We start from the raw sequence: 23,970 nt of genomic DNA on the forward strand, positions 1-23,970 counted from the left end.
CGAGTCCGGGACACGTTAAGTCGGCCAGGCAAATGGAGCGCCACGTCTGCCCGCCGCCTGCCCTCGCGGAGCCCACGTCCCGGCGGGAGGGGCTGCGGGGCCAACCCCAGGGGGCGGCCGGCAGGAAGCGTCGGGCCGGCGCGCGGACTTCAGCTCCCACCGTGCCTCGCGCCCGGGACGGGAGCTGAGCCTCCCGGCAGGCTGTGCGCGAGCCCGCTATGGGTCCTCGGAGGCGTTGGCGCCGCGAGGCGTTGTGGGCGTTGCAGTCCCGGCAGCGCTGGTTGGCGAGGGCGGGCCTTGGCTTCCCGGCGGGCTGCGCGGCGGCCGGCGGTTGTCGGCGGGGCAGTCCGGCGGGCAGCGGCGGCGGTTCCGGCTGCGGCACAGCGGCGGACGAGTGGACGAGCCGAGCGAGCCGGGCGCGATGCGGGGCCGCCGCCGCCTCCCGAGGATCTGAGCGCCGCCGGGCCGCGCCCCCTGTCCAGGCCGCCGCGGTCCGAGCGTTCCGAGCGTGCCGCCCCTCCCCCGTCCCGCCGGCCGCCCGGCGCTCATGCGGGCCGAGCCCCGCCCCCGCCCAGCCCGCCCTCCCGCGCCCGGCCCGCGCCCGCCCGCACCATGCTCAAGTGCATCCCGCTGTGGCGCTGCAACCGGCACGTGGAGTCGGTGGACAAGCGGCACTGCTCACTGCAGGCCGTGCCCGAGGAGATCTACCGCTACAGCCGCAGCCTGGAGGAGCTGCTTCTCGACGCCAACCAGCTGCGCGAGCTGCCCAAGGTGAGCGGCCCCCGCGCTGCCGCCCCATCTCGGCGCCAGCTCGGGGTCGGCGCCAGCTCGGGGTCGGGTCGACCCCGCTCGTGCGAGCCCTCCTCAGGCGCTGGCCTGGGCGGGGCACCGCAGCTCCAACCAGCCCTGCTGGTTCTTGCCGGCCAGAGCCCCGCCCTCCTCACCCACCGCCGGCGCTGGCACCAGGTGGCAACGGTCATCAGGGGCGTAGATGGTCACTGATCTTAGAGGAGGAGCCGCAAAATGAAAGCCGTGGCGGAGGTGGATGGGGTTGGGGTGAACCTGGTCTGAGCCGTGAATACTAACTTGCCGGGCTGTTCTGGGGATGGGAGCCCAGCCTTCTCCCGGGACTGCTCTCCTCCTCCTGGGCGCTTGGGTGCTGTGGGGAGCCCTCCTAAGGTCGTTGTCCCTGACAGGTCTGCACTCAGTCCGCACCTCACTGCTGCTCTTTTGGTCAGCTTGCTTTTTTCTTCTAAGGCTGCTCTGGAGAGAAGATTAGAGGAAACGAGTCACAAAAGGATTTCCTTTCTGGAAACGGGGTGCTAAGTGGCCTGACGCCTGGGGGCTGCACGCCACAGAGGGTGTGGCCCCGCTCTGGGCTTTGACGGGAGGGCTGTCCGTCACTTCACCTCCAGGTCCCACGTTGCTCACAGCCACACTTGTGTCTGTGGTGGTCCACTGTTTTCGTTACTCTTTTTGGAGATTGTCAAGTTTTTGGTGCAGGCGTGGACTGGGCTCGTTGCTGGGGGTGTAGTAGCAGAAATCACTGTGCCCCAGAGAGCCCACCTGCCTGGTGGGTGGGGTCCTGAGGGACACACAAGGCAGGGAACGGGGACTCGTCCAGTCAGGAGGAGGTGACTTTTGAGCTATGATTTGAACACGTGAGGATAGTCACATGGCTAGATGGTGGTAGGGGACATGCCTGAAGTAATATGAAAGGAAACCGGGTGTCAGATCCAGGGAGTCGAGAGTGTAGTGAGTTGTATGTGTGTGTTTTCTTGCTCTTCTTGCCACGGGCTGGGATGATGTGGCAGGACCCCCAGTTGCTGTGAGATCTGGAGCAGGCAGAGGCCCAGAGAAGCTGTAACTTGTGAACTTGTGTCTGCTCTGGAGGGTCTCTTGGCTACAGGGCCCGTCACCTGACCCCTTTCCTGTCCACAGCCTTTTTTTCGGCTGCTGAACTTGCGCAAGCTGGGCCTGAGTGACAACGAGATCCAGCGGTTGCCCCCCGAGGTGGCCAACTTCATGCAGCTGGTGGAGCTGGATGTATCCAGGAACGGTGCGGGGCCTGGGGCGGGCCTGGAGTGGGGCCTGGAGGTGGCAGAAAGGACTCGAAGCTCTTGGAGGCTGTGGTGGGTCTCTCCATGGTGACCGCCTCCTTTCCCATCACAGACATTCCTGAGATCCCCGAGAGCATCAAGTTCTGCAAGGCCTTGGAGATCGCGGACTTCAGCGGGAACCCCTTGTCCAGGTGGGTGGGAGGCGGTAGTGGGGTGTGGGAGGTCCGGCGGTCCCAGCCCGGGTATCTGAGGTCCCCTTTCCTCTGGCGTAGGCTCCCTGAAGGCTTCACTCAGCTGCGCAGCCTGGCTCACTTGGCTCTGAATGACGTGTCCTTGCAGGCGCTGCCCGGGGACGTGGGCAAGTGAGTGTCCACTTGGGGTGGGGGGCTTGGCTTAGCCCTGCTCCTGTACCTCTTTCTCTGTCCCTGTCTGTCTCACGCCCTGCCTTGGTGTCTGTTTCAGCCTGGCCAATTTGGTGACCTTGGAGCTTCGGGAGAACCTGCTCAAGTCCCTGCCTGCGTGAGTGGGCTCAGGCCCCCCAACCAGCCGCCAGCTTGGGCTGCAGCCGTGCAGGCCTTGGGCCGTGTGGCCAGGACGAAACTTGCTCTGTTTCCTCTGCAGGTCCTTGTCTTTTCTGGTCAAGCTGGAACAGCTGGATCTGGGAGGCAATGATCTGGAAGTGCTGGTGCGGAGAGGGTGGGGCCGTTCTGGGCGGGGCTGGGCCAGGCAAGGCCGGGGAGCCTTGGCGTCCACTGTTTCTGTCTGTTCTTGCAGCCTGATACCCTGGGGGCTCTGCCCAATCTGCGAGAGCTGTGGCTGGACCGGAACCAGCTGTCGGCACTGCCCCCAGTAAGTGAGGGTGTGGCTGGCCCTGCCTTATGCTCCTCTGTTTCCTGACCCTCCGCGCCCGCCTTCAGGAGCTCGGGAACTTGCGGCGCCTGGTGTGCCTAGATGTGTCGGAGAACCGGCTAGAGGAGCTGCCCGCGGAGCTCGGCGGGCTGGTGCTGCTCACCGACCTGCTGCTCTCCCAGAACTTGCTGCAGCGGCTTCCTGACGGCATTGGTCAGCGCTGGCCTAGGCACCAGGAGGGGTGTGGCTGGCAGTGAACCCGGGCTTAGAAGAGGGTCCTGGGGCAAGGATCTGACCCCACTGGGGCTCCGGGAGACGTGCCTGAGGAAGGGGAGATTAGGCTGAGGTTTTGGGGGGAATGACCACATGAGTCTGAGAGCCTAAGGCAGTTCATTGTGGCAGAGTGGGGATGGTGAGCTTGCAAGGGCAGGTGGGCAGAGCTCATAGGGCGGCTGGCGGCTGGTCCCTGGAGCTGGGGAACACGAAGGATATGTGGTGTGGGTGGGTGTGGCGGTCAGGGTTGCCCCAGGATGGGTGGGAGGGGCGAGCACAGGTCTGGGGGCAGGGCAGGAGCTCTCAGTGATTGTTGGTTCTCCAGGGCTGCAAGAGGCAGGGAGAGGGGCAGATGGTCTCCACCCTCCACCCCACTCAGCCCTGTCGCCGCCTTTCCCGAACAACAGGTCAGTTGAAGCAGCTGTCCATCCTGAAGGTGGATCAGAACCGCCTGTGTGAGGTGACCGAGGCCATCGGGGACTGTGAGAACCTGTCTGAGCTGATCCTCACGGAAAACCTGCTGACGGTAGGGCCCAGGCTGTGGGCCCCAACCCTGGCAGGGGTTGGTTTCAGAGTTAGCGTGGGAGGCAGAGAAGATGGGGGGGCCTTGAGGCGTGCAGAGCGAGGGTAGGGGTGCTGTTGTGGGTCGGGAGCGGGACCTCTCTCTGGATGGGAGGCCCAATGGTGGGAGGTGGTTGGGGGAAGAGGAGGGAGGAACCAGAGCAGGGGGTAGAGACTGCCCTGGGGAGTCCTATCTTCCTTTTCCAAACCCCTAGCGGGCTTCTGCTGACTTCTGACTCTCCCTCCTCGGGGCCAGGCCTTGCCCCACTCGCTGGGGAAGCTGAGCAAGCTGACCAACCTCAATGTGGACCGGAACCGCCTGGAGGTACTGCCACCTGAGATTGGAGGCTGTGTAGCGCTCAGTGTGCTATCCTTGAGGGACAACCGCCTGGCTGTCCTACCACCTGAGCTCGCCCACACAGCCGAGCTGCATGTGCTGGATGTGGCAGGGAACCGGTGAGTGCCCACCCGCCCTGCCTGGCCCCTGCTGAGCTGACCGTGCCCGCCGGCCCCCACTGAGCTGACCGTGCCCGCCGGCCCCCAGGCTGCAGAGTCTGCCGTTCGCACTCACCCATCTCAACCTCAAGGCCCTGTGGCTGGCTGAGAACCAGGCACAGCCCATGCTCCGGTTCCAGACCGAGGACGACGCCCAGACTGGTGAGAAGGTGCTCACCTGCTACCTGCTGCCGCAGCAGCCCCTGCCCAGCCTCGGTAGGTTGCTGGCTGCCCGTGGCTGTGACCCAGGGGTGGGCATGGTCTCAGGCAAGGCTGGAGTTCCCTGACGCTCGCCTCCTGCAGATGACCCAGGGCAGCGAAGCAGCCCTTCAGAGAGTTGGAGCGACGCCCCGCTCAGCCGTGTCAGCGTCATCCAGTTCTTGGAGGCCCCCTTGGGTGACGAGGATGCCGAGGAGGCCACTGCCGAGAAGCGGGTATAGGGGGGTGGGGTCCCTGGGTGGGCCACCTTTTCTGCGCCCCCACCTGATCTCTGCTCTGCCCGGCCCTCATCCCTGTGTCCACTGCAGGGCCTGCAGCGTCGGGCCACACCTCATCCCAGTGAGCTCAAGGTGATGAAGAGAGGTGTTGAAGAGCGTCGGAGCGAGCCGTACTGCTGCGGGCCAGATCCCAGACCACCCTCGCCCTTGGAAGAGGTGCCTGTTGGGACCCACGGGGTGCAGGAGGGACACCAGCGTGGAGGGTTTTCTCTCAGGAGTCCTGGGCGTTTCTTTCATCCTGGGTGTGGGGTTCTGAGGGCCTGGGGTGGGCACGGGGGAGGAGATGAGCCTGGTGAGGGGGTGGGGAGGCCCAGGGCCAAGTGCACTGTGCCGTCCCACAGACCAGGGCTGCGTTGGGCAAGGGGTGCTGGGGCGGATTCAGGGGAACATGTGGCGTAGACGAGTGGGGCAGGAGTGCAGGAGGAGCCAGAGGCAGTTGTGCCCTTCGTGACACGGGGTGGAGATCTGGGTCTGTGGACTGGCATCTTCCTCAGGTGCTCACAAGCTGGCACAGGCGTTACCAGCTTCTGTGAAGGGAGCTGGGACTGTAGCTGGGCAGGTTCCACTCTGCTTGTTCAAAAGCTTTTGGCAACAGGGCTTGGGGAAGCTTCAGGGCCCCTGGGGCACAGCAGGGCATATCTGGTGGCTGGGGGACACTTGGCAGGGCCTGTGTCTGTGGCGTGGGGCTATCTACACCATGGAGCTGTTGTGGTCATTTTGGGGAGCCGTGCTCACATCCAGGTGCCTGGCCTTTCTTAGGCTGGCATCCTCCTGGGAACTCATTCAGTCTCTGTTCTTCCAATTTTTTTGGAAAGATCGTTGAGGTGCTGCACCACAGAATTGTGGTTTTGTGTGCCGAAGGTTCAGTTTGGTGGTAGTGTGGCTTCCCTGGGGGTGGGCACAGTGTAATCTTACAGCCTGACCCCACTGCTTGACCCGCCACAGGAAAAGAGGCTGAGTGCCGTGTCTGGTCTGAGTGAGGGCTCGCACCTGTCCACCAGCACGGCCTCCCAGGGTGAGCCTGAGGTCCTGCTGGCCGAGGCAGAGGGACTAAGCCAGCAGGAAGCTGCACCGGCTGCCCAGGAGGAGGCTGCAGAGGAGGCCTACGAGGAGGTGAGGCTGGCTTTGGAGGCCACTCACTCGCCCAAGGGTTGGGGCTGCTCCTTGCCCCACGCCCCTCCCAGGCAGGGGTGTGCTCAGCACCAGTCAAGGTGCAAGTGGGCCACACAGGTGGGCTCTCTTCTCTGTAGAACTCAGCACGGGCCAGGGGTGAGGGTCTCCACCCCACAGCCGTGTTCGGCGTGGTCTCTGCCCTCCCACGTTCATCTCTGCCATACGTTACCCTGCAGACCATTCCCAGACCCCAGGAGACTTTTTCCCTGGTCCTGCTCAGAGCAGCATGCGTGGGGCCGAAAGAGTGTCCTGGCCCTGGACCTCCTTGGAGCTGAGCTCTTTCGTGCCCTTCACCGGGCAGCCCCCCATCCTTATTATTCGCACAGCAGGGAGCCTCTTGGAGCCCCTGTCTGCTGCCGCCTGCTCAGCAGGGCTTTCTCGGGTGGGGGAGGGGGGGCAGGCCACTGTCCTCACGCTCAGTTGTGTGCAGCCCACAGTGCGCTTCGCAGAGGACACGCTGTTGCTGCCAGGGGAAGATGGCGAGAATGAGGAAGGGCAGTTGGAGGCTCCCTGGTCCCTGCCTGGTGGGAGACAGCGGCTCATCCGGAAGGATACACCGCACTACAAGAAGCACTTCAAGATCTCCAAGCTGCCCCAGCCCGAGGCCGTCGTGGCTCTGTTGCAGGGGACGCAGCCTGACGGCGAGGGCCCTGCTGGGCCTGGGGCTTGGCACAATGGCCCCCACACACCCTGGGCTCCTCGGGCCGAGGAGGAGGAGGAGGCCAAGGAGGAGGAGGTGGAGGAAGAGGCTGGAGAGGAGGAAGAAGAGGAGGTGGCGGTGGCAGCCGAGGCCGTGGAAGAAAAGGAAGAGGCCGTGGCCTCTGTGCCGTCTGTCAAGGTAGGTCTCACCCCACACAGTCGCCAGGACCGGGCTGTCCTGGCCCCTAGGCAGTGTCGTCACTGCTCCTCGCCAGGCCTCCAGGTCTGGGCTGGCGTTGGTCTCAGGCATCCCTTGTGGCCACTCTGGGCCGGTGTCCTGACACCAGCTGGCGAGGGAGGGGCCCATCCTCAAGGGCCACTGACTCTCTGCCATCCTCCCGGGGCTGGGCACCGACTTGGGCCCAGAGGCCCTTGCTGGCCTTGCAGCTCCATCCTGGGGGTCTGGCGGCCACCGTCTTGCTGCCTGCGCTCTTCTGCCCTCTGAGCCCTCCTGAGAGCTGGGCTTCAGACCAACCCTGGGGCCTTCATCTGTATTCTTTCTCTGATCCTCCAGTGGTTCTCATGGACCCACACAGGGTCCTGCCTGCCCCTGGGGACACCCCAGCCCCACAGTGCTCTTGTGTGTGGCACTGCTTCAGTGGGTCTGCCCTAAGTGCAGGTGTGACACCAAGACAGTCGAGGGGGCGTGGATGGTTGAATTGGGACAGCCAGGCCTGGGCTCATCTTGCTGTGGGGCCCACCCCTGACCAGCCGAGCCTGCCCCATTTGGTGGTCAGCAGCGGCAGCCACGGGTCCAGACTGGTGGGGACCCCGTGCCAGGGGGCTGTGCCAGGCCCAGGCGGGGAGGGGCCGGTGCTCAGGCTGCGGAAGCTTGGTGTGGTCTCTTCTCTCCTTTCTGCTCGTGGTGGGGCCCGGCGAGGCGGTGGCGGGGCCGGGCGGCGGCTCACCTGCATGCCCTCGCTGGTCCTGTCCTAACAGGGGGTGTCGTTTGACCAGGCCAATAACCTGCTGATAGAGCCCGCTCGCATTGAGGAAGAAGAGGTCTGTACTCGCTCGCTGCTCTGTGCCCCGGCTGCTGCTCGCCTTGCTTCCCGGGCTGCGGGCTCTTGCATCTCCTTCCCCCTTTCCTACGCAGATCCCCTCCCACAGAGGTCCTGATCCCTGCTTTAGAGTTGGGGGTCTAGGGCTGACACATCTCTGCGGGGCCTGCTGGCTCTCTGGCACAGACGCGCGAGGACAGAGTGCTGGTCTCTGGGCAGGGACAGCCTGTCTCGGCAGGGGTGCTGGGGCATTTCCCACCTTCCCACCTCTGGGGGCCATGGAGCTTTGAGGCAGCCCCGTCCACAGTCCATGGGTGGGGCCTTAGGCCTCAACACCCATGGGTGGACACCCCTTCCAGGCTGAGCTCCCTTGAGCCTGGCTGCCACACTCTGCCCCAGCAACACCCACCCTGTCCAGCTTCTCTGCTGTACCCAGGCCAGCCCTGGCAGAGGTGGTCACTGGAGAGGACTGGGCCCTCCCGCATCCCCTGCTGGGCCCACAGGCAGCCTCCGCCCCTCACGGGCCTCTCTGGACATGTGTCTCTTTTGTTTCCAGCTGATGGTCACCATCGTGCGGCAGACGGGGGGCCTGGGCATCAGCATCGCAGGTGGCAAGGGCTCCACCCCCTACAAGGGAGACGACGAGGTGAGGAGCTGCATGCCGCGGCCGCCCGCTCTGGCCAGCCATCTCGGCCAGGTCACCGCTCCCAGCACCTCTGCCTTTGTCTCTGAAGCTTTTTGTGGCTCTGAGGGTTATTGGGTAGCACCTCCAAGCTCGCCTGACTGCTCTCTTTCTTCTGGGTGCTCCACTCACTCGGGCTCCCTGCCCCTAAGGGACACACACACTGTTGGGTGCTGGGTCTGGCCCACGCAGGGCACTGAGTGCCAACCTGGACTGAGTTCGTGCAGGATTCGAGAGTTTAAAGATGATTCAGCAAGTGTGCCCCTGCCTGCAGTGCCTTTTGTGGTCAAGCATTTCCTTCCCTAATTTACCTGTGTGCTGGGTTTGGGGTCGAAAACCTTTTCTGGAGGGTGATCTGTGCCTTCTAGTTCCCTGGCATGCGGGACCCATGGCAGCCCAAGCCCAGCCCCTCTGACCACCCCAGGCCCGCTCTTTCTCTTCCCAGGCCGTTGGTCGTCTTTGCAGCCTTGGCTGGGGGTGGTCTCCTTCAGCTGGGGGCTTCTGGCCCATGCATAGCCACTGAGGGCCCATGCCCCAGAAGGGGCAGGACAGAGGCCCTCTCCACGGCCTCTGCTGTGCTCTCGGGCTCAGCTCCCTCTCATCCTCTAGGGCATATTCATCTCTCGGGTGTCCGAGGAGGGCCCTGCAGCCCGGGCAGGAGTCCGTGTGGGCGACAAGCTCCTCGAGGTGAGTCCTGGCCGCTGTGTGAGTGGGCCTCTGGCCGTGGAGATCCACACAGCCCCAGCTGTCGGGTGCTCGGCTGCCTCCCCTGCAGGAGGTGGGGGGCCCCAGCCCCTCTCCTCTGAGAGCCCCAGGTAGATGACCCTGGTGAAGTGTGGAGCCTATAAGCCAGAGTCAGGAGGTCCAGCTGTCAGCCCCCTAAGGCAGAGACTCTCCCCCTAGGCGGGAGGCCCAGAGAGGTGGGGTGCTGGCTGTGCCAGTAGCAGAGGTCTCAAGGAGGAGCCAGCCTAGAAGGTGGTCAGACCTTTAATGGGTCTGGATGGGGGGTTTGGTCCTGCCCTGGAGTCCCTGCCTGAGCACCCAGCTACCTGTCCCCACAGGTGTGTCAGGGAGCTCACTGGAGGCCGTGTGCTCACAGCTGTCACCAGGGTGGGGTCTGAGGGCAGTGTGCCCTTCCCGAAGGGTCAAGAGGGGCCAGTGGACAGGCGGCTGCAGGCCAGGCAGGTGTTCATCCAGATGGGGCTGATCCAGTACCCTAATCTCTACGGAGGAGCTGCTGCACCCTGGAGGAGGGGAGAGCCTCACCGAGTGGGGGTTAGGGTGGAGGCGCGGGACTGGAAACCTGATAACCTGGGCGTTCTCGGTTGTGGGACTGCTGGGATGAGGGGCAGGTGGCAAGGGGTCTCAGAACTGGGGACACAGGTGTGGACCAGCAGGAGGGGCATCACCTGCCTCTCGACCAACTCGTGTCCTGAACCTGGGGTGGCACAGACTTGAGGGAGCGGGTAGCAGCCCCCCAGGAGCCCTGTGGCTTATCCCCTGTTCTGTCTTCCCATGCATGGAGGGGGTGTGCGTGGAGCCTTTACGTGGCCGTGGCCTGCCCTGATGAGTGCCGTGGTCTACAGGTGAATGGTGTGGCCTTGCAGAATGCCGAGCACCACCAGGCCGTGGAGGCGCTGCGGGGCGCAGGCACAACCGTGCAGATGCGGCTGTGGCGGGAGCGCATGGTGGAGCCCGAGAACGCCGTCACTGTCACGCCTCTGCGGCCCGAGGACGACTACAACCCCCGGGAGCGGTGGGGAGGTGGCCTGCGCCTGCCCCTACTCCAGCCCGAGACCCCCGGGCCCCTCCGCCAGCGCCACGTGGCTTGCCTCGTGCGCAGCGAGAAGGGGTTGGGCTTCAGCATCGCTGGCGGGAAAGGCTCCACACCCTACCGGGCTGGTGACGGGGTGAGGCGGGTGCAGTGGCAAGCAGGGGCGGGGTGCTTCGGGTCAGAGCATAACCAGGACCAGCCACAGTAACACGTCTCCTGGCCTTGCACGGCTCTCCTCTCCTCTGCAGGGCATCTTCATCTCTCGCATCGCTGAGGGGGGTGCTGCCCACCGGGCAGGCACTCTGCAGGTCGGCGACCGTGTTCTCTCGGTAAGTGGAGGTGGAGGGGCCCACCCAGCATCCTGTTCACTGTGTTGGCCCCATGGGGCCCACTAACTGCTCACGCTCTTGTAGATCAACGGGGTGGACATGACCGAGGCCAGGCACGACCATGCTGTCTCCTTGTTGACTGCCGCCTCCCCAACCATTGCCCTGCTGTTGGAGCGGGAGGCTGGAGGGCCCCTTCCCCCCAGTCCCCCACCACACTCCCCCCCGCCCACCGTTGCTGCCACCACCACTGTGGTCACTGCCACCCCTGGGGAGCCTGGGCCACTGAGGCTGGCCCCCAGCCTGCTGGCCGCTGCCTTGGAGGGGCCGTACCCAGTGGAGGTGAGTCCCCAGCTCTCTCCCTGCCCGATGCCCTTCTTCCTCCATGTCTGCACAGTTCCAGGTGTGGGGCACTGGTCCCCCTGGGTGGGAAAGCAGGTGCCCACGCCTTCTCCAGTCAGGTCCCAGGACAGCAGGCCTTGGTTATGTGGTTGGTCTCCTCTCCCTGCAATCACTTGTGCACCCCACTATCACCTCCCCGAGGTGACCAGGAGGGTGCCCCCCCCATCCCTGTTGACCTGGCTTTAGCCTCCCTGGACCCACACACCCTCTGGGCTGGAGAAGTACCCTCTGCTGCTCTGACAAGCCTGTTTCAGCTGGCCCCTCACGGCCCTCTGTGTCCCCAGGAGATCTGCCTGCCGAGAGCTGGAGGCCCACTGGGGCTTAGCATCGTCGGAGGCTCTGACCACTCCAGCCACCCGTTTGGTGTCCAGGAGCCTGGGGTGTTCATCTCCAAGGTAGAGTGGGTGCCATAGGCATCTCTATGCAAGGGGGGCCTGGCCCGGGCACAGGGCAGCGAGGCCCCCAGCCCGCTGGATAGCGCCATCCCCCAACAGGTGCTCCCACGGGGCCTGGCTGCGCGCAGCGGCCTGCGGGTCGGTGACCGCATCCTGGCGGTGAACGGGCAGGATGTGAGGGAGGCCACGCACCAGGATGCGGTCAGCGCCCTTCTCCGGCCTTGCCTGGAGCTGGTCCTGCTCGTGCGGAGGGACCCACCGCCCCCGGGCATGCGGGAACTCTGTATCCAGAAGGCTCCTGGGGAGAAGCTCGGCATCAGCATCCGCGGGGGTGCCAAAGGCCATGCAGGGAACCCCTGCGATCCCACAGATGAGGGCATCTTCATTTCCAAGGTGAGAAGCTGCCTCAGCCAACTTTGCTCCACTGGGTCCCTCACGGTGGAGAAAGGGGGCCCAGGGGCGAGGGCCCATCCTGAGGTGCAGGGCCTGGGTCTCCCTGCAGGTGAGCCCCACGGGAGCGGCAGGGCGTGATGGCCGGCTGCGAGTGGGGCTGCGGCTACTAGAGGTGAACCAGCAGAGCCTGCTGGGCCTGACTCACGGTGAGGCCGTGCAGCTGCTGCGCAGTGTGGGCGACAACCTCACCGTGCTCGTCTGCGACGGCTTCGATACCAGCATCACCACACCCCCCGAGGTCAGTGCCCCTCCCCCCGAGGTCAGTGCTCTGCCGTGGAGACCTGGTGTTGCCCAGCATGGCCTGGCAGTGTCACGAGGAGCTGAGACTGTGTAGGCTGGGACAGCTGATGCTTTCTGCCTGCGAGCCTGGGAAGTGCTCAGCCACTTAGAGTCGGCCACGGGTGGGAGCTGTGGGGCTGGGCAGTGCCCTGCTGTGGTCTCGGCCGCCTGCTCGTGGCGTGTGGAGGCTCTGGCCCAGTAGGATGGGGCACATGAACAGACAGCATGGTCAGGTCCAAGAAGACGGCAGCATCTGTAGGGTGTGGTCCCTAGGGCAGGCCAAGGTGGCTCAGAGCTAGGCGTGTAGGCAGGCCAGGGCCCTTCAGAACTGTGCCTGCAGACATGCACAGGGGCCCCACCAAGCTTGCCCAGGTGCCGTCCTGAGACAGTGACACAGCTCACTTCTCAAGACCTTCCATCCCAGAGCAGAAGCCAGGGTGGGGCACGTGAGGGACCCAGCTGTCCCTCCTCCCAGCTCCCCAGAGGAAGTGTTGGTTGCCGGGACCAGGACTGGGCTCCCAATGCCTGGCCCGGCCCACATTCTGGACAAACCTGGCCTCTGAGGCTTGGTGTCCCTTCTGCTTGGGGGTCAGGCTGTCTCGCTCTCTCCCGTCTTCTCTACTGCTGATCCTGGGGTCCCTTGGCATAAGCTGATGTGGCTGCATCCTTTTGCGGCCCACACAAGCCTCCGAGGGCTCCTTGCTGGCACCATCTCTCGGACAGGGCAGTCACCTCGAGGTGGCCCATCTGCAATTGATCTTAGGGACAGTGACTCACTGCCCCCTGTCCCAGCACTGCCAGTGAGGGGTTGTCCCTCATTCTGCATGTTGTCTCCTGAATGGGAAAGGAGTTGGCATTGGTGTTGTTTGCTCCAGGGCTGGACGCTGGGCTGCAGGCCCTGCTCTCTGGGCTCTGGGGTCGGCCTCGTGCCCGTCTCCCTTCTTCCTCACAGGATCTGGTGGTTTCTGAGGAGGAGTTTCTCTTATGACCGAAGCCTTGGTCCATGTGGTCCCTAGAGAGGGCTTTGCCTTTTGTTTACTATTTAAAATGCATATTTAAAAGTTTTTTAGTCAATATGTTTACTTGGTTTAAAGCTTTTTATTCAAAAACAGAAAATACATACAGCTTTATGGTGAAGCGTTCAGACATCCAAAAGAGTGGGGGCTAGTGTGGCCCCAAGTCTACGGGGGGCGGTGCCCACACCTGGCTTGCTCTCTGGGCCTTGGTTCTGGCTGCCCTCACGCACTGCGTCTGGCGTTCCCTCCCTGTGTCGCTGTGGCTGTCCGGGTGTTCCCAGCGAGCTTGGGAGCCCGTCTTTGTGCTCTTGGGGGATTTTCTGCAGAAAAGAGTCCCGAGGTCTTGATGCTGGGTCAGAGCCAAGAGCCTGCCCTGCGTCCGTCCCAGCGCCCCTGCCCCCGCCCTGGGAGTGCGTCTTTGGTCTCATAACTGGCACGCGCTCTTGCACGTTGTCGGTGTCAGTCTTTGTTACGTAGGGTGCAAACGTTTGTCACTTTAACTCTTCAAGAATGGTGTCTTTGGGGTTACAGAAATGGAAGTTTTTTATGAATTAAATCTTCTAATCTTTTCTGATTTCTGGATTTTGGTTTTTGCTTAGGAAAACCTTCCCTGTTGCAAAATTGTCCAACCATTGTCCCACATTTTCTTCTTGAGCTTCCATAAGTTTTACAGAACATGTAGCTCTGTAATCCACCTGGACTTGCTCTTCAAGGGAATGAATATGCTGTCCCAACATATTACTGAGTCGTCTGTCATTTCCCCACGAATTTGGGGAAAACGTGACTCCCTGTGGGTCAGCTCCAAATTCCTTGGTGTCACAGTGTGTCCCGGGCATGCTTCTGGCTGTGGTCTGGGTGAGCTCCCGCCCGTTCCTTGGCGACGCACGCTCTTCAGTTCTGTCACTTTATGGTATGTTTTGATATCTAATTGGTCAAGTCACCCACTGTTTTTGCTTCTTTTGAAAAGTGTCAGTTTATTTCCATGTGTTTTCTCTTCCAGATGAACCTGCCAACTCTGTAACAAAATTTGGTGAGGACTTGGGGTTGGCTGTGCTTTCAGAGTCCTGTGGCTGTGTGATGAGTGTTTTCTGAGCATTCATAGGTTGCTCTTGTTTCCTTATTAATTCTAATCAAGATTTTGTTTAATCTCCCAGTGGAAGCCCTGAGGCCTGAGCGATGGCTTCGGGTCTCCCTTTCCCGCTCAGGCCCATCCTGCCCCTCTGGGACCCCTGGAGCTGTGGGAAGGGTGGAGGCGGCCGGTAGCCTTGCCTTGTGCCAACTTGAAGAGACTGTTCCATCTTGTAGTTTGATGTTTGCTGTAGTTTCTTTCATAACGTTTTTTAAATTTGGGCGGCTGCTTCATGTAAGAATTGTTACGTGAAATGAGTGTTGAGTTTCCTGAAGTCCTTTTCTGGATGGTTTTTACGTGCCTCTGCCCAGTGGACTTGAGGCTCAGCCCACAGGTCTCCTCCTGCTGGCTTGGAGCTTTAAAGAAACAGGAGCGATGTTTACACCTCAGGAGTCTTCACATCAGTGTCTGGGTTCCTGGCACCTCGGCCCTCATTCCCACAGGGCTGTCTGTGTTTCTGACCCTCCAGGGCACAGGCAGGGTGCTCACGATTCTTCACCACCCTCCATTTTTCTTCAGCTCAGCCCACTTGCCTCATCTGTGTTAACCTGTCTGACCCCTATAGGAGTCAGGGTTTGCCACCTATCTCCCTAACTTTGTTTTGATTCTGCAAACCAGGCCTGGTGTCAACTTGTGCTGGCCATTTCTCTTGCCCAGCACTCCGGACGGTGCAGGGCCAGGGCTGATGTTAGAACATGCCAGTCCTTGCTCTCTGGCTGGTGCGTCCTGGGGCTCCTGCACAGTCTTACAGACCTGGCGGCAGGTTCACACTTGCTGTAGGGCCTTGGGCAGATGCTTGACCTCTCTGTGCCTCAGTCTCCTCATCAGTGCCACGGGGTGATAGCAGTGTCTGCTTCATAGGGTTATTGAGAGGCTTACATAGAGGAAACAGCACAGCATGTGCCAGCCTTTCCATCAGCACCAAGATCCCTGGGCACGTCGGGCTGCTGAGCCGTTCCCAGAGGCCTCTCCCTTCGTTCACAGCGTGTTGGGTACCAGGCGGAGAACATCCTCTCTCCTGCGGTCACATTCCTTCTGGGTCTGTCTTCTCTTCCTCCTGATTACACTCGCCAAAGTTTTGTGTGTTTTGACAGCCTTTTTAAAGAACAGGTTTTTGGTTTTGATCGAGCCCGCCTCTCTGTCTCCGTGTTTCCTGATTTCTGCTCTGAGGAAGAATGTTCCAGTCATTCCTGCTACATCTCTTGCTTTTAATTTTTCTACAGATTTGTCTGTAAAGAAGAGATTTTCTTCATCAGCTATTGTTTTGTCCTGAAATAAGAAAATTTTACACAGGAAAGATGTGATAAATACTTGATTCTTTTCTTTCATTTGTCATTTTTTGAATTTTTAAGCTGGTACATTGGAAACCTCCAAAGACGGCTACTGAGGTGTTTTCCTGTTTCTGTTTTTAGTGTTGTTATGAAATCAGGGGATGGTATATCCTTGATGTGTTCCAGCCCATTGTGTTTTGTGCTCACGCTGTCCCCTTGATGGGCAGTGTGACCCCTGTTATTCAGTAGCATCCTTGCTCTGCCTCCTGCCAGTGGGAGTGGTGCTCAGAGTCCGTAACCGGGTGGCCTGGTGCTCAGGGCTCCTGGGCTGTCACTACTTGTGGGCTCTGCAGCACATGGAGCCTGGGAAGTGGGTATTTTTATTTTATTTATTTATTTATTTATTTTGTGAGGAAGATCAGCCCTGAGCCAACATCCATGCCAATCCTCCTCTTTTTGCTGAGGAAGACTGGCCCTGGGCTAACATCTGTGCCCATCTTCCTCTACTTTATATGGGACACTGCCCCAGCATGGCCTGACAGGCGGTGTGTCGGTGCGCGCCCGGGATCCGAACCGGCAAACCCTGCCCCACCAGCAGCAGAGCACGCACACTTAACCACTACACCATGGGGCTGGCCCTGGCACGTGGGTATTTTTAGAAAGAAAAACATCATGAGTTTATACTGTTATTTTCAATTCATATTTAAGGTTACAATGTTTTTATTAACTTTTTTTATATTTGTGTTTCTTTTTCTCATACTGAAAATTGTTTTTAAATAATATTACTATGATTACTTAATACTTTTAAAATGCAATACCAACATCATTACCAATAACAAGACCATTGAAAGCAATTTCAGATTTCTTTATGTCCTTAGGATTTATCCAACTAGGCCGTACAATCAAAATACTGTGTTTCTAAGTCATTTGAAATAATTCTTCGTATCGTAATGCTGCCAACTTGATATACAGTTAGGCTGACTTGTTTTCAGTTTTTAGGGATGACTTTAAAAAATCAGTTTTTTTATTAGTGTAAACTTGTACGTGGTCCCAAAGCCAAAACCACACACATGGGCTTTTGAGGAGTCTGACTTCCATCTCTGTGCCTCTGCAGGCTACCATTTGTATTCATTTTGGTTTATCCTGCCATTGTTTCTTTTGGAAAAATATAAGCAAATACATAAAATAATCTTAAATTTGGGGAAAAGTGGGAAGAACAGTCCACTGACCCTCTCACTCGGGCCGTGCGTGTCTCACTGCTGTCCCAGGATGTCCTTTATAGCAGGGGCACGGCCCAGGGTTGTGCATGGCATCCCCTGACTCTGACCTCGAACTTCTGATGAGCACAGGCCATCACTGTGTAGGACGTCCCTCACTGCAGGATGTCTCAGTTGATAGGTTTTTGGGAGGATTATCACAGAAGTGACCTTGTCTTGTCTGGGCCTCCCACCAGGACACACGGATGGCAGTTTGTCCCATTACTGGTGATCTCCACGTTGGCGTCCCCAGTCTTTCCCACTGCAAAGTGACTCTTTCCCCTTCGAAATTAACAAGTATTTTGTGGGGAGGCACTTAGAGTGTATGAATGTCCCATTCCTTGTCAGATCTTCACCCACCGGCTCGGGCGCCCAGTCACGTTTCTCACATTAGGACCGTGGTGGGTGCTGCATGATGTTCTCGCCCCATTGTTCTTTCTGCTTTCATCAGCCGGCTTTCTGCTGTGGGGAGGAGCTTGCCCTCCCTTGCGGTTATGTGTTCAGCCACTTACCCGGTCGTGGAGACTCGCCAGTTTCATTTTATTTCACAGGTGATACTTTGTCACTTTTTATGTTGATTTTGACGCTCAAGTTGCCCCAGGCCTGGCTGATGAAAGGGGCTTCTGCTGGCCCTGGCCCCTCTGAACACGACCCCACCTTCTTTGACTTTGACTTCCCATGACTTTCTGGCACAACGGGGTGTCCTGGGCTCATCTCCTGCTTCCCCGCCCTGCCCTGGAGTCGCACTTCTCCAAGGAGCCCTGCTTTCTTTTAGTGGAAAGTAGTATTTAGACACCAAGATCTGGGTCTGGGTGTGCTCGTGGCCGTTGGGGTGTCATGCTCTGGGGACCTCTCGGTGGCTGGGATCCTGCGTGTGCCTCTGTGTGCACATCTGTGTCTGCGAGTATCTTGGTACCTGGAAGAGTGCGTGGTGCCTTTCTCCCTCATCCCGCTCAGCGCCACAGGGCAGCCCCTGAGCTCTGAATGGCTGCCTCCGAGGTGAGAAACCAGGCAGTGGCGGCGGCGCCACTAGTCCTTCCCACCCAGTCCCTCCCTGTGCGGCCATCCCCCCTCTGCAGGCCCCCTGCTCCCGCACCTGCCCCGTGGCTGTGACTCAGTACTTTTGAAGTTAAGAGGGTAGGCTCCTGAGTTTTGTTGTTAAATCTACAAGCTTCATCAGAACCTGAGTCGTATTTCAGTCTCCCGCTAGATCTCTGGATCAAGCCCTCAGGTTTCCAGTCATCTTTGTGTCCCGTGTTTAGCTGCTCACTGTGTAGGGCCTGAGGTTTACGGTCATCGTATCTGCCTCCTGATGGCGCCTTCTGTTGTGACACAGCGTCCCTCTGCCTGCTCGGTGCTCGCGACCTTGAGTTCTGTCTTCTCTGCTGTGACCGTTTCCTCTCCTTGCACTCTCTGGGGCTGTCTCTCTGCCCTTCTCTTTATTTATCATTTCAGTTGGGTTTTTGAAACAATAATGTAGCTGGGCCCACACTGCCCATGCCCTTCTGTCACGAGGGCGTTTTCTAGGCCTGTGTGTCACTGTGCCGCCCCCTCCTCTGGTTCCTGCTGTTGGTCGAGGCCAAGCAGCCCCTTTTCTCTCTCAGGGGTTGGGGGGTGGGGTCGGAAGTGAGCAATTCCCGTGTCCCTGCCGCCTGTGTTTGCCCTCAGTGCTGGCAGAAAAGCACATTCCGTGGCTCCGCCCTCCCAGTGCCCCCGCCATGGCTGCCTCCTTCCTCCTGTCTGCCCTGCCTGCCAGTCACCAGGCTGAGATGCTTTAGTTCTTTTCGAGACAGAGCTAGTGGGGTTTTCTCTTGCAGTGTCCTTTGTGTCAGAATCCCTTTAGGTGCCCGCATTGCAGGTTCCAGAGGCAGCCTGTGGTCTGCAAGCATCTCTGTGACACTAGGCGCATCGCTGCCCACTGCCCCCACCCCCGGGGTTGTCAGTTCTCTGCTCCCCGTGGTGAGTGCACACGGTCAGCCTGCCCTGCCCCTACCCCGAGCAGCAGGGCCCAGCATGGCTGCCTCAGAATCCTGTCAGAACAGCCTCTGCTGCCCGTGATGTGCAGACGTCACCCGTGGCCACCCCACGTCTTAGACAGGGTGATGGCACAGTGTCCTGGGTGACCAGCCATGTGGTCTCTGGCGCATCCTGGGCCAGGATTCCGGTCTGCCCCTGGAGCAGGACCTCGAGACCGGGGTCCCCCCTTAGCCCACTCCCCTCCTCAGGTGTCCCCGGGCATCATTGCCAACCCCTTTGCGGCAGGCATCGGCCGCCGGAACAGCCTGGAAAGCATCTCCTCCATTGACCGGGAGCTGAGCCCTGAGAGCCCCGCCAAGGTGAGAGCCGCCCACGGCTGGGAGCCCAAGGGCCAGGAAGCCTGAGGCCAGCGGTCCCTGACATGTCTGCTCTGCCCACAGGAGAAGGAGCTGCCTGGACAGGCCTTGCATTGGGGGCCGGAGGCCGCAGTGAGTGTCTGGGTCCTCCCTGCCTGCTCACTAGGCTTCTCTCCACGAGGGCCTGTGGCTCTTCGCTCTGGCTGCTCCCTCCCTGCTGGGGCACTGCAGGGGTGGATAGGTCCCAGACCCCTACCACCCACTCCATACCCCTCGTAGCTGCCCGCCCCACGCTCGGTCACAGACATCTTGTAGCACTGTGTCCACTCTGCTCCTCAGGGTCGGAGCCCAGAGAGCCTGAAGCTGGACTACCGCGCTCTGGCCGCCATGCCTGGCAGTGTGCAGAGGGTCAGTGTCTCTGAGTCGCACCCCTGGCCTGGCTTCTGTCTACCTGTCCTGTTCCTGCCTTAGCTTCCTTCCTTCACCTGAGACCCCACAGGACAGAGCTCCCGGGTGGGCACCGCCATGGAGGGTCCTCATCTGGGGTGGGGGCAGGGGTGGGGATTGGAGGAGGCCGAGTTGGGGCCTGCAGGGGTGGACTGGTCAAGGGTTCCCACACTGGAACTCCATCTCCCAGCCTGGCATGTTTCTTGTCCCCCTTAATCCTTGAACCAAGCCATGAGGTAGGTGCTGAGGATGCGAGGCTCAGAGCGGGTAGGCTGGCTGGCTCTTGTGAAGGCCCTTGGCCCCGGCCCCCTCTGTGCCTTGTCCTCGGACTCACTGAGCAGGCTGAGTGTGGGGGAGCCCGGGCCCAGCCCACTGCAGGCAGAGGGAGCTAGGTGGCCCCAGAGGGCTGGGGGCAGGGGCAGGTGGAGGCCACCAGAGCCATCAGGGGGTCCTGGTGGGATTGGGCACAAGCCGCCCTGGAGAGGACAGGCTGGAGCAGCTGCGAGGAGCCACAGACACCAGGGTTGAGGGGAGAGGCCCAGCACTGACAGCTGGGCTGGGGGGCAGACGCTGGGCACGATGGACATTCAGTCCTCATTCCTCCCTGGAGAGAGATAAATAACCCTCCCAGAGGGTGTGTCCACCAGCCACCACTGGGAGACCCTGCAGGATCGTGAGTGGTTGAGGGGTGGGCTCCAGGAGGTGCTGACATTTCCGAGCAGAGGGAGGTCGTGCTGGGTGAGGGCCTTGGAGGAGCAGGAGGCGGTGAGGGGCCAGAAGGGGCCTGGGGGCTGAGGGAACCCACTCAGGGGCCTCAGTGTAGACCCTCCCTCGGCGGTGAACAGCCGAGAGTAGGAAGCCCCCAGGAGCGGTAGGGGCCCAGTGTCCTCTGACCAAAAAGGGACACAGCTGTGGGGTGGCTGGCGAGTTGGGACCCCCCTGGTCGTACACCTTTGAGGTGCATGGGGAGGGTGGTAGGGGCCTGCCTGTGGAGCAGCCAGCCCCGCTGTGGGTAGAGCCTACTGGCCCAGCTGCTCCCTGGCATCTTGGCAGCAGGCAGTGGGCAGGGGCCTCAGCCCGGAGCCCTGAGAGCTCCCCATCGCTGTCTCTGTCCCTGGGCCTTCCCCTACGCAGTTCTCACTCTGTCCTGTCTCGTCTTGGTCTGTCTGTCTGTCTCCATCTCTCCCTCCAAGCTCCAGGCTGCCCCCACGGCAGCAGCCCACTGCCATGGACAGACGCCTGGCTGCTCAGCCCAGGCTAGGGGGAAGAGCAGAGGCTGAAGGCCAGGCCCACACCCCAGGCCTCCCTCCTGTCCTCCCGGCATTGTAGGGGGAGGGGGAGAGCCTGGTGGACTCCAGGCCACAGCATTTTGGGGAGAACCCTTTTGTGCTGGCCGAGTGGGCATCCAGGCCCATCTGGGGACATCCCCTGGGCTGTGGTCGGGTTGGGGAGCCGAGGACCAGCCTCTGTGCTGCCAAGGCAAGCACCCCATCCCCCAACTTCTCCTCCTTATGGGGCCCTCACCCTACGCACCGCCCGGCTCCTCCAGGTACCATCTGGGATGACAGGAGGGAAGATGGCCGAGGCTCCTCGATCCCCCAGCTGCCAGCAGGTGAGCACCCACTGGGTGGGGGTGGAGAACAGTGCAGAGGGGTGCCAGTGTGCAGTGCCCCCTCTACCGGGGAGGTGGTGCCAGCGAACAGCACCTCCCCCCAGCTTCCGCCCATCACTCTGTGAGGGCACAGCCTGTGGGCACCTTCCTGGCCAGAGCTGGCTGGCAGTGGGGGCAGGGAGCTCCTTGTGGCTCCTCTGGGCAGACAAGGCTGGGTGGTCAAGGTGACCTCACCTCTGTCCATCGTCTTGTCTGTGAGTCCCTGGGGGCCAGCCCGGCCCGGTCCCCACAACCTGTCTGCTGAGGCTCCCTGGTTCCGCTGCACGGGGAGGGCCAGGCCATGGGCCCCTGCCTCCTTCACTGCACTGCGTGGGGGGGTAGGCACCAGCAGTGCCCAGCTCCCGGCCTCTGGTCCTTCCAGGCAGACGGGTGAGTGTTGGCCCCATGCCCTGGGCAGCCACCCCAGCCACCCACCTTGGCTCCATCTCTCTCTCTCTCTGTTTCCCCCCATCCCCTTACCTGAACCCCTGATCCCTCCCTCTGGACCCCGCCCCTGCCCTTTGCAGACAAAACCCGGGGTGATCCAGCCACTGGCTCAGGCCTGGCCAAGGGGCTCCCCGGCACCCAGGGGCAGAGGTGATCCCTGCTGTGTGAGTGCCCTGCGGTGGGTGGGGGTTGGAGGCAGTTGGGGACAGCTGGTGGCTGGGTGGGTGGTGGCTGCAGCCAGGACAGCTGTCCCAGCATAGCTCACATGTGCCCCGCCCCCCAGCCCCCCTCCCCGCCCTCCCCTGACGAGCTGCCCACCAGTGTGAAGCAGGCCTACAGGACCTTCGCTGCCGTGCCCGGCCCGCACCCGGCCCAGGACGCCCCTGCCCAGGTAGGTGGGAGGCGCCCGCCTTACTCTGCTGCATGCACCCGTGGTGTGCGCCCAGAGGGGCCAGATCTCAGGGCCCGCTCCCCCTAGTCCCCTGCACCTGGGCTGGCCGCCTCCCCGGAGCAGCTGACCTTCCGCGAGCGGCAGAAGTACTTTGAGCTGGAGGTGCGGGTGCCCCAGGCTGAGGGCCGCCCCAAGCGCGTGTCACTGGTGGGTGCTGACGACCTGCGGAAGATGCAGGAGGAGGAAGGTAAGCCGCTGGCTGGCTGGCAGGCGGGTGGTGAGGGCCAGGCCTGCAGCCTGACCTCCCCTTCCCTGCCTCAGCCCGAAAGCTGCAGCAGAAGAGGGCACAGATGCTGCAGGAGGCTGCGGACGCAGGGCTCACCCTGGACTCCCTGGACGGGGAGGCCCCCGATGACGATGAGCCAGAGGAGGAACCGCCCTGGGCGGGCCCAGGCCCTGCCACGGGGTAAGGGGGTGTGGGGGTGCAGGCGGGCACCCATTGTCTCTCCAGGTACCCCCTCTCACCAGCACCCCGCCCACCTGGCCCTCCTGTCCTGTCCTAGGCTCGGCCCTGCGTCCCCTGCACCCCTGGGAGGCAGTGCCCCGGTGCGGACGGCCAAAGCTGAGCGGCGCCATCAGGAGCGGCTGCGCGTGCAGAGCCCCGAGCTCCCCATGCCCGAGCGGGCCCTGTCCCCAGCCGAGCGCCGTGCCCTGGAGGCCGAGAAGCGCGCACTATGGAGGGCGGCCAGGTAAGGCTCTGGTGCCCTGCCCACCTGGGGCTGCCCCCGCCCACTGGGCCCACCCTGCCCACACGGCCGCCTGCGCCCGGTGGGCCCTGCCAGCCCCACCTTCCCTTCGGCTCCCCTGCAGGATGAAGTCCCTGGAGCAGGATGCCCTCCGTGCACAGATGGTCCTCAGCAAGTCCCAGGAGGGCCGGAGCAAGCGTGGGCCCCTGGAGCGGCTCGCTGAAGCCCCCTCGCCCGCGCCTACTCCATCACCCACCCCTTTGGAAGGTCCGTGTGTCCAGGGGGAGGTGGGGGGGCCTCAGCCTGTGGGGCCAACATCTCCCAACGCCCACTTCTTGTCCACCTAGATCTTGGCCCCCAGACCAGCACCTCCCCTGGACGCCTGGTGAGGACCCAGCACCTGTCTCCATTCTGTTCATCCCTCCATGTGGGTGGGGCGGGGATCAGACTGCAGCCCCCCTCACTCCTCTTCTTGCTCTCTGCCTCTCTTCCTTCACGCTCTCCTCTAAGGCCTTGTCTGGGAGGAAGTTTGACTACAGGGTGTTTGCAGCCCTGCCTTCTTCCAGACCTGTCTATGACATGCAGGTACCGGGCCCTCCCGGCCCTTCTGCAGGACAGCCCCACACGGCTCCTGCCACCTTTCTGCCTGTGCCTGTCATCCAGCCTGTCCCCTCATCCAGCACCTTCCCTGTCTGTCACCCGTCCTGTTCCTTGGGGGTGAGGCCTCCCCACCCACCTCCCATCCCTCAGCCAGGGCTGGCAAGGACCCCACCAAGGCTCACTCCAGGGGTTTCAGGCATGTCTGGGGCGGAGCACTGACCCAACCCTTCTCCCCAACACAGTCCCCAGATTTTGCTGAGGAGCTGAGGTCCTTGGAACCATCTCCCAGCCGCGGTGAGTTGGCAGGCCAGTCCTGGGGGTGCTGCAGGGTGCCTGGCCCACTCCCTCTCCCCCTTCACTCCATTGCCTCTGCCCGCCAGGCCTGCAGGAGGAGGACGGAGAGGTGGCCATGGTGCTGCTGGGCAGGCCCTCACCAGGCGCCCTGGGCCCCGAGGAGGTGACACTGTGCAGCAGCCGCCGCCCCATGCGGCCAGGGCGCCGCGGCCTGGGCCCGGTCCCCTCCTAGAGGGCTGGGGTACCTCCCCCCGACTTGGGGTGGGGGCCCTGCCAGCTCCACCGCCATCCTCGCCCCGAGTCTTTTAACCTGGGTGTTAGCGTTTTAAAGAGACCCCTCAGGAGTTCTGGCCGCCAACTAACTGCCGCTCCCCAGCCGGGACCTCTTGGCAAGACTGTAACTAGTGACGTTTGTACAACCAAAGACTCTATTTTGTGGTTTAAGGAGAATAAAATTGACTACGTTTTAC

At 61.6% G+C, this 23,970-nt stretch overlaps 1 protein-coding gene across 8 annotated transcripts; it reads left to right on the forward strand.

The window, feature by feature from the left end:
• The first annotated feature begins 332 nt into the window (after positions 1-332).
• Positions 333-23,969, forward strand: SCRIB (scribble planar cell polarity protein). Of its 8 annotated transcripts, XM_087447295.1 has the most exons (38): positions 335-771; positions 1,942-2,059; positions 2,173-2,251; positions 2,333-2,422; positions 2,523-2,579; positions 2,682-2,745; positions 2,835-2,909; positions 2,978-3,122; positions 3,590-3,708; positions 4,000-4,199; positions 4,288-4,454; positions 4,542-4,672; positions 4,766-4,891; positions 5,681-5,848; positions 6,339-6,746; positions 7,547-7,609; positions 8,165-8,254; positions 8,900-8,977; positions 9,877-10,200; positions 10,313-10,393; positions 10,478-10,732; positions 11,077-11,187; positions 11,287-11,580; positions 11,690-11,878; positions 18,817-18,927; positions 19,009-19,056; positions 19,264-19,332; positions 20,921-20,983; positions 21,550-21,633; positions 21,753-21,860; positions 21,948-22,107; positions 22,182-22,326; positions 22,424-22,609; positions 22,731-22,873; positions 22,954-22,991; positions 23,117-23,191; positions 23,449-23,500; positions 23,587-23,969. In XM_087447295.1, the coding sequence occupies exons 1-38, from the start codon at positions 613-615 to the stop codon at positions 23,730-23,732; spliced, it is 5,019 nt and encodes a 1,672-aa protein (XP_087303421.1). In that variant the 5' UTR covers positions 335-612; the 3' UTR covers positions 23,733-23,969. The 8 variants fall into 8 exon arrangements, with proteins under 8 accessions (XP_087303417.1, XP_087303418.1, XP_087303415.1 ...); XM_014797272.2 differs by lacking the exon at positions 21,550-21,633; XM_087447294.1 differs by lacking the exon at positions 23,117-23,191 and having other exon boundaries at positions 336-771.
• Position 23,970: the final 1 nt, after the last annotated feature.

Source organism: Ceratotherium simum, chromosome 23, assembly GCF_057802395.1.
Source record: "Ceratotherium simum simum isolate JZ-2026a chromosome 23, ASM5780239v1, whole genome shotgun sequence".
NCBI lineage: Eukaryota > Metazoa > Chordata > Mammalia > Perissodactyla > Rhinocerotidae > Ceratotherium > Ceratotherium simum.

Coding starts and splice junctions, on each gene's coding strand:
- SCRIB (XM_087447289.1), top strand. CDS start 613: ATGCTCAAGTGCATCCCGCTGTGGCGCTGCAACCGGCACGTGGAGTCG. Junction 8,255..8,899: donor CCTACAAGGGAGACGACGAG/GTGAGGAGCTGC, acceptor CTCATCCTCTAG/GGCATATTCATCTCTCGGGT. Junction 10,733..11,076: donor AGGGGCCGTACCCAGTGGAG/GTGAGTCCCCAG, acceptor CTGTGTCCCCAG/GAGATCTGCCTGCCGAGAGC.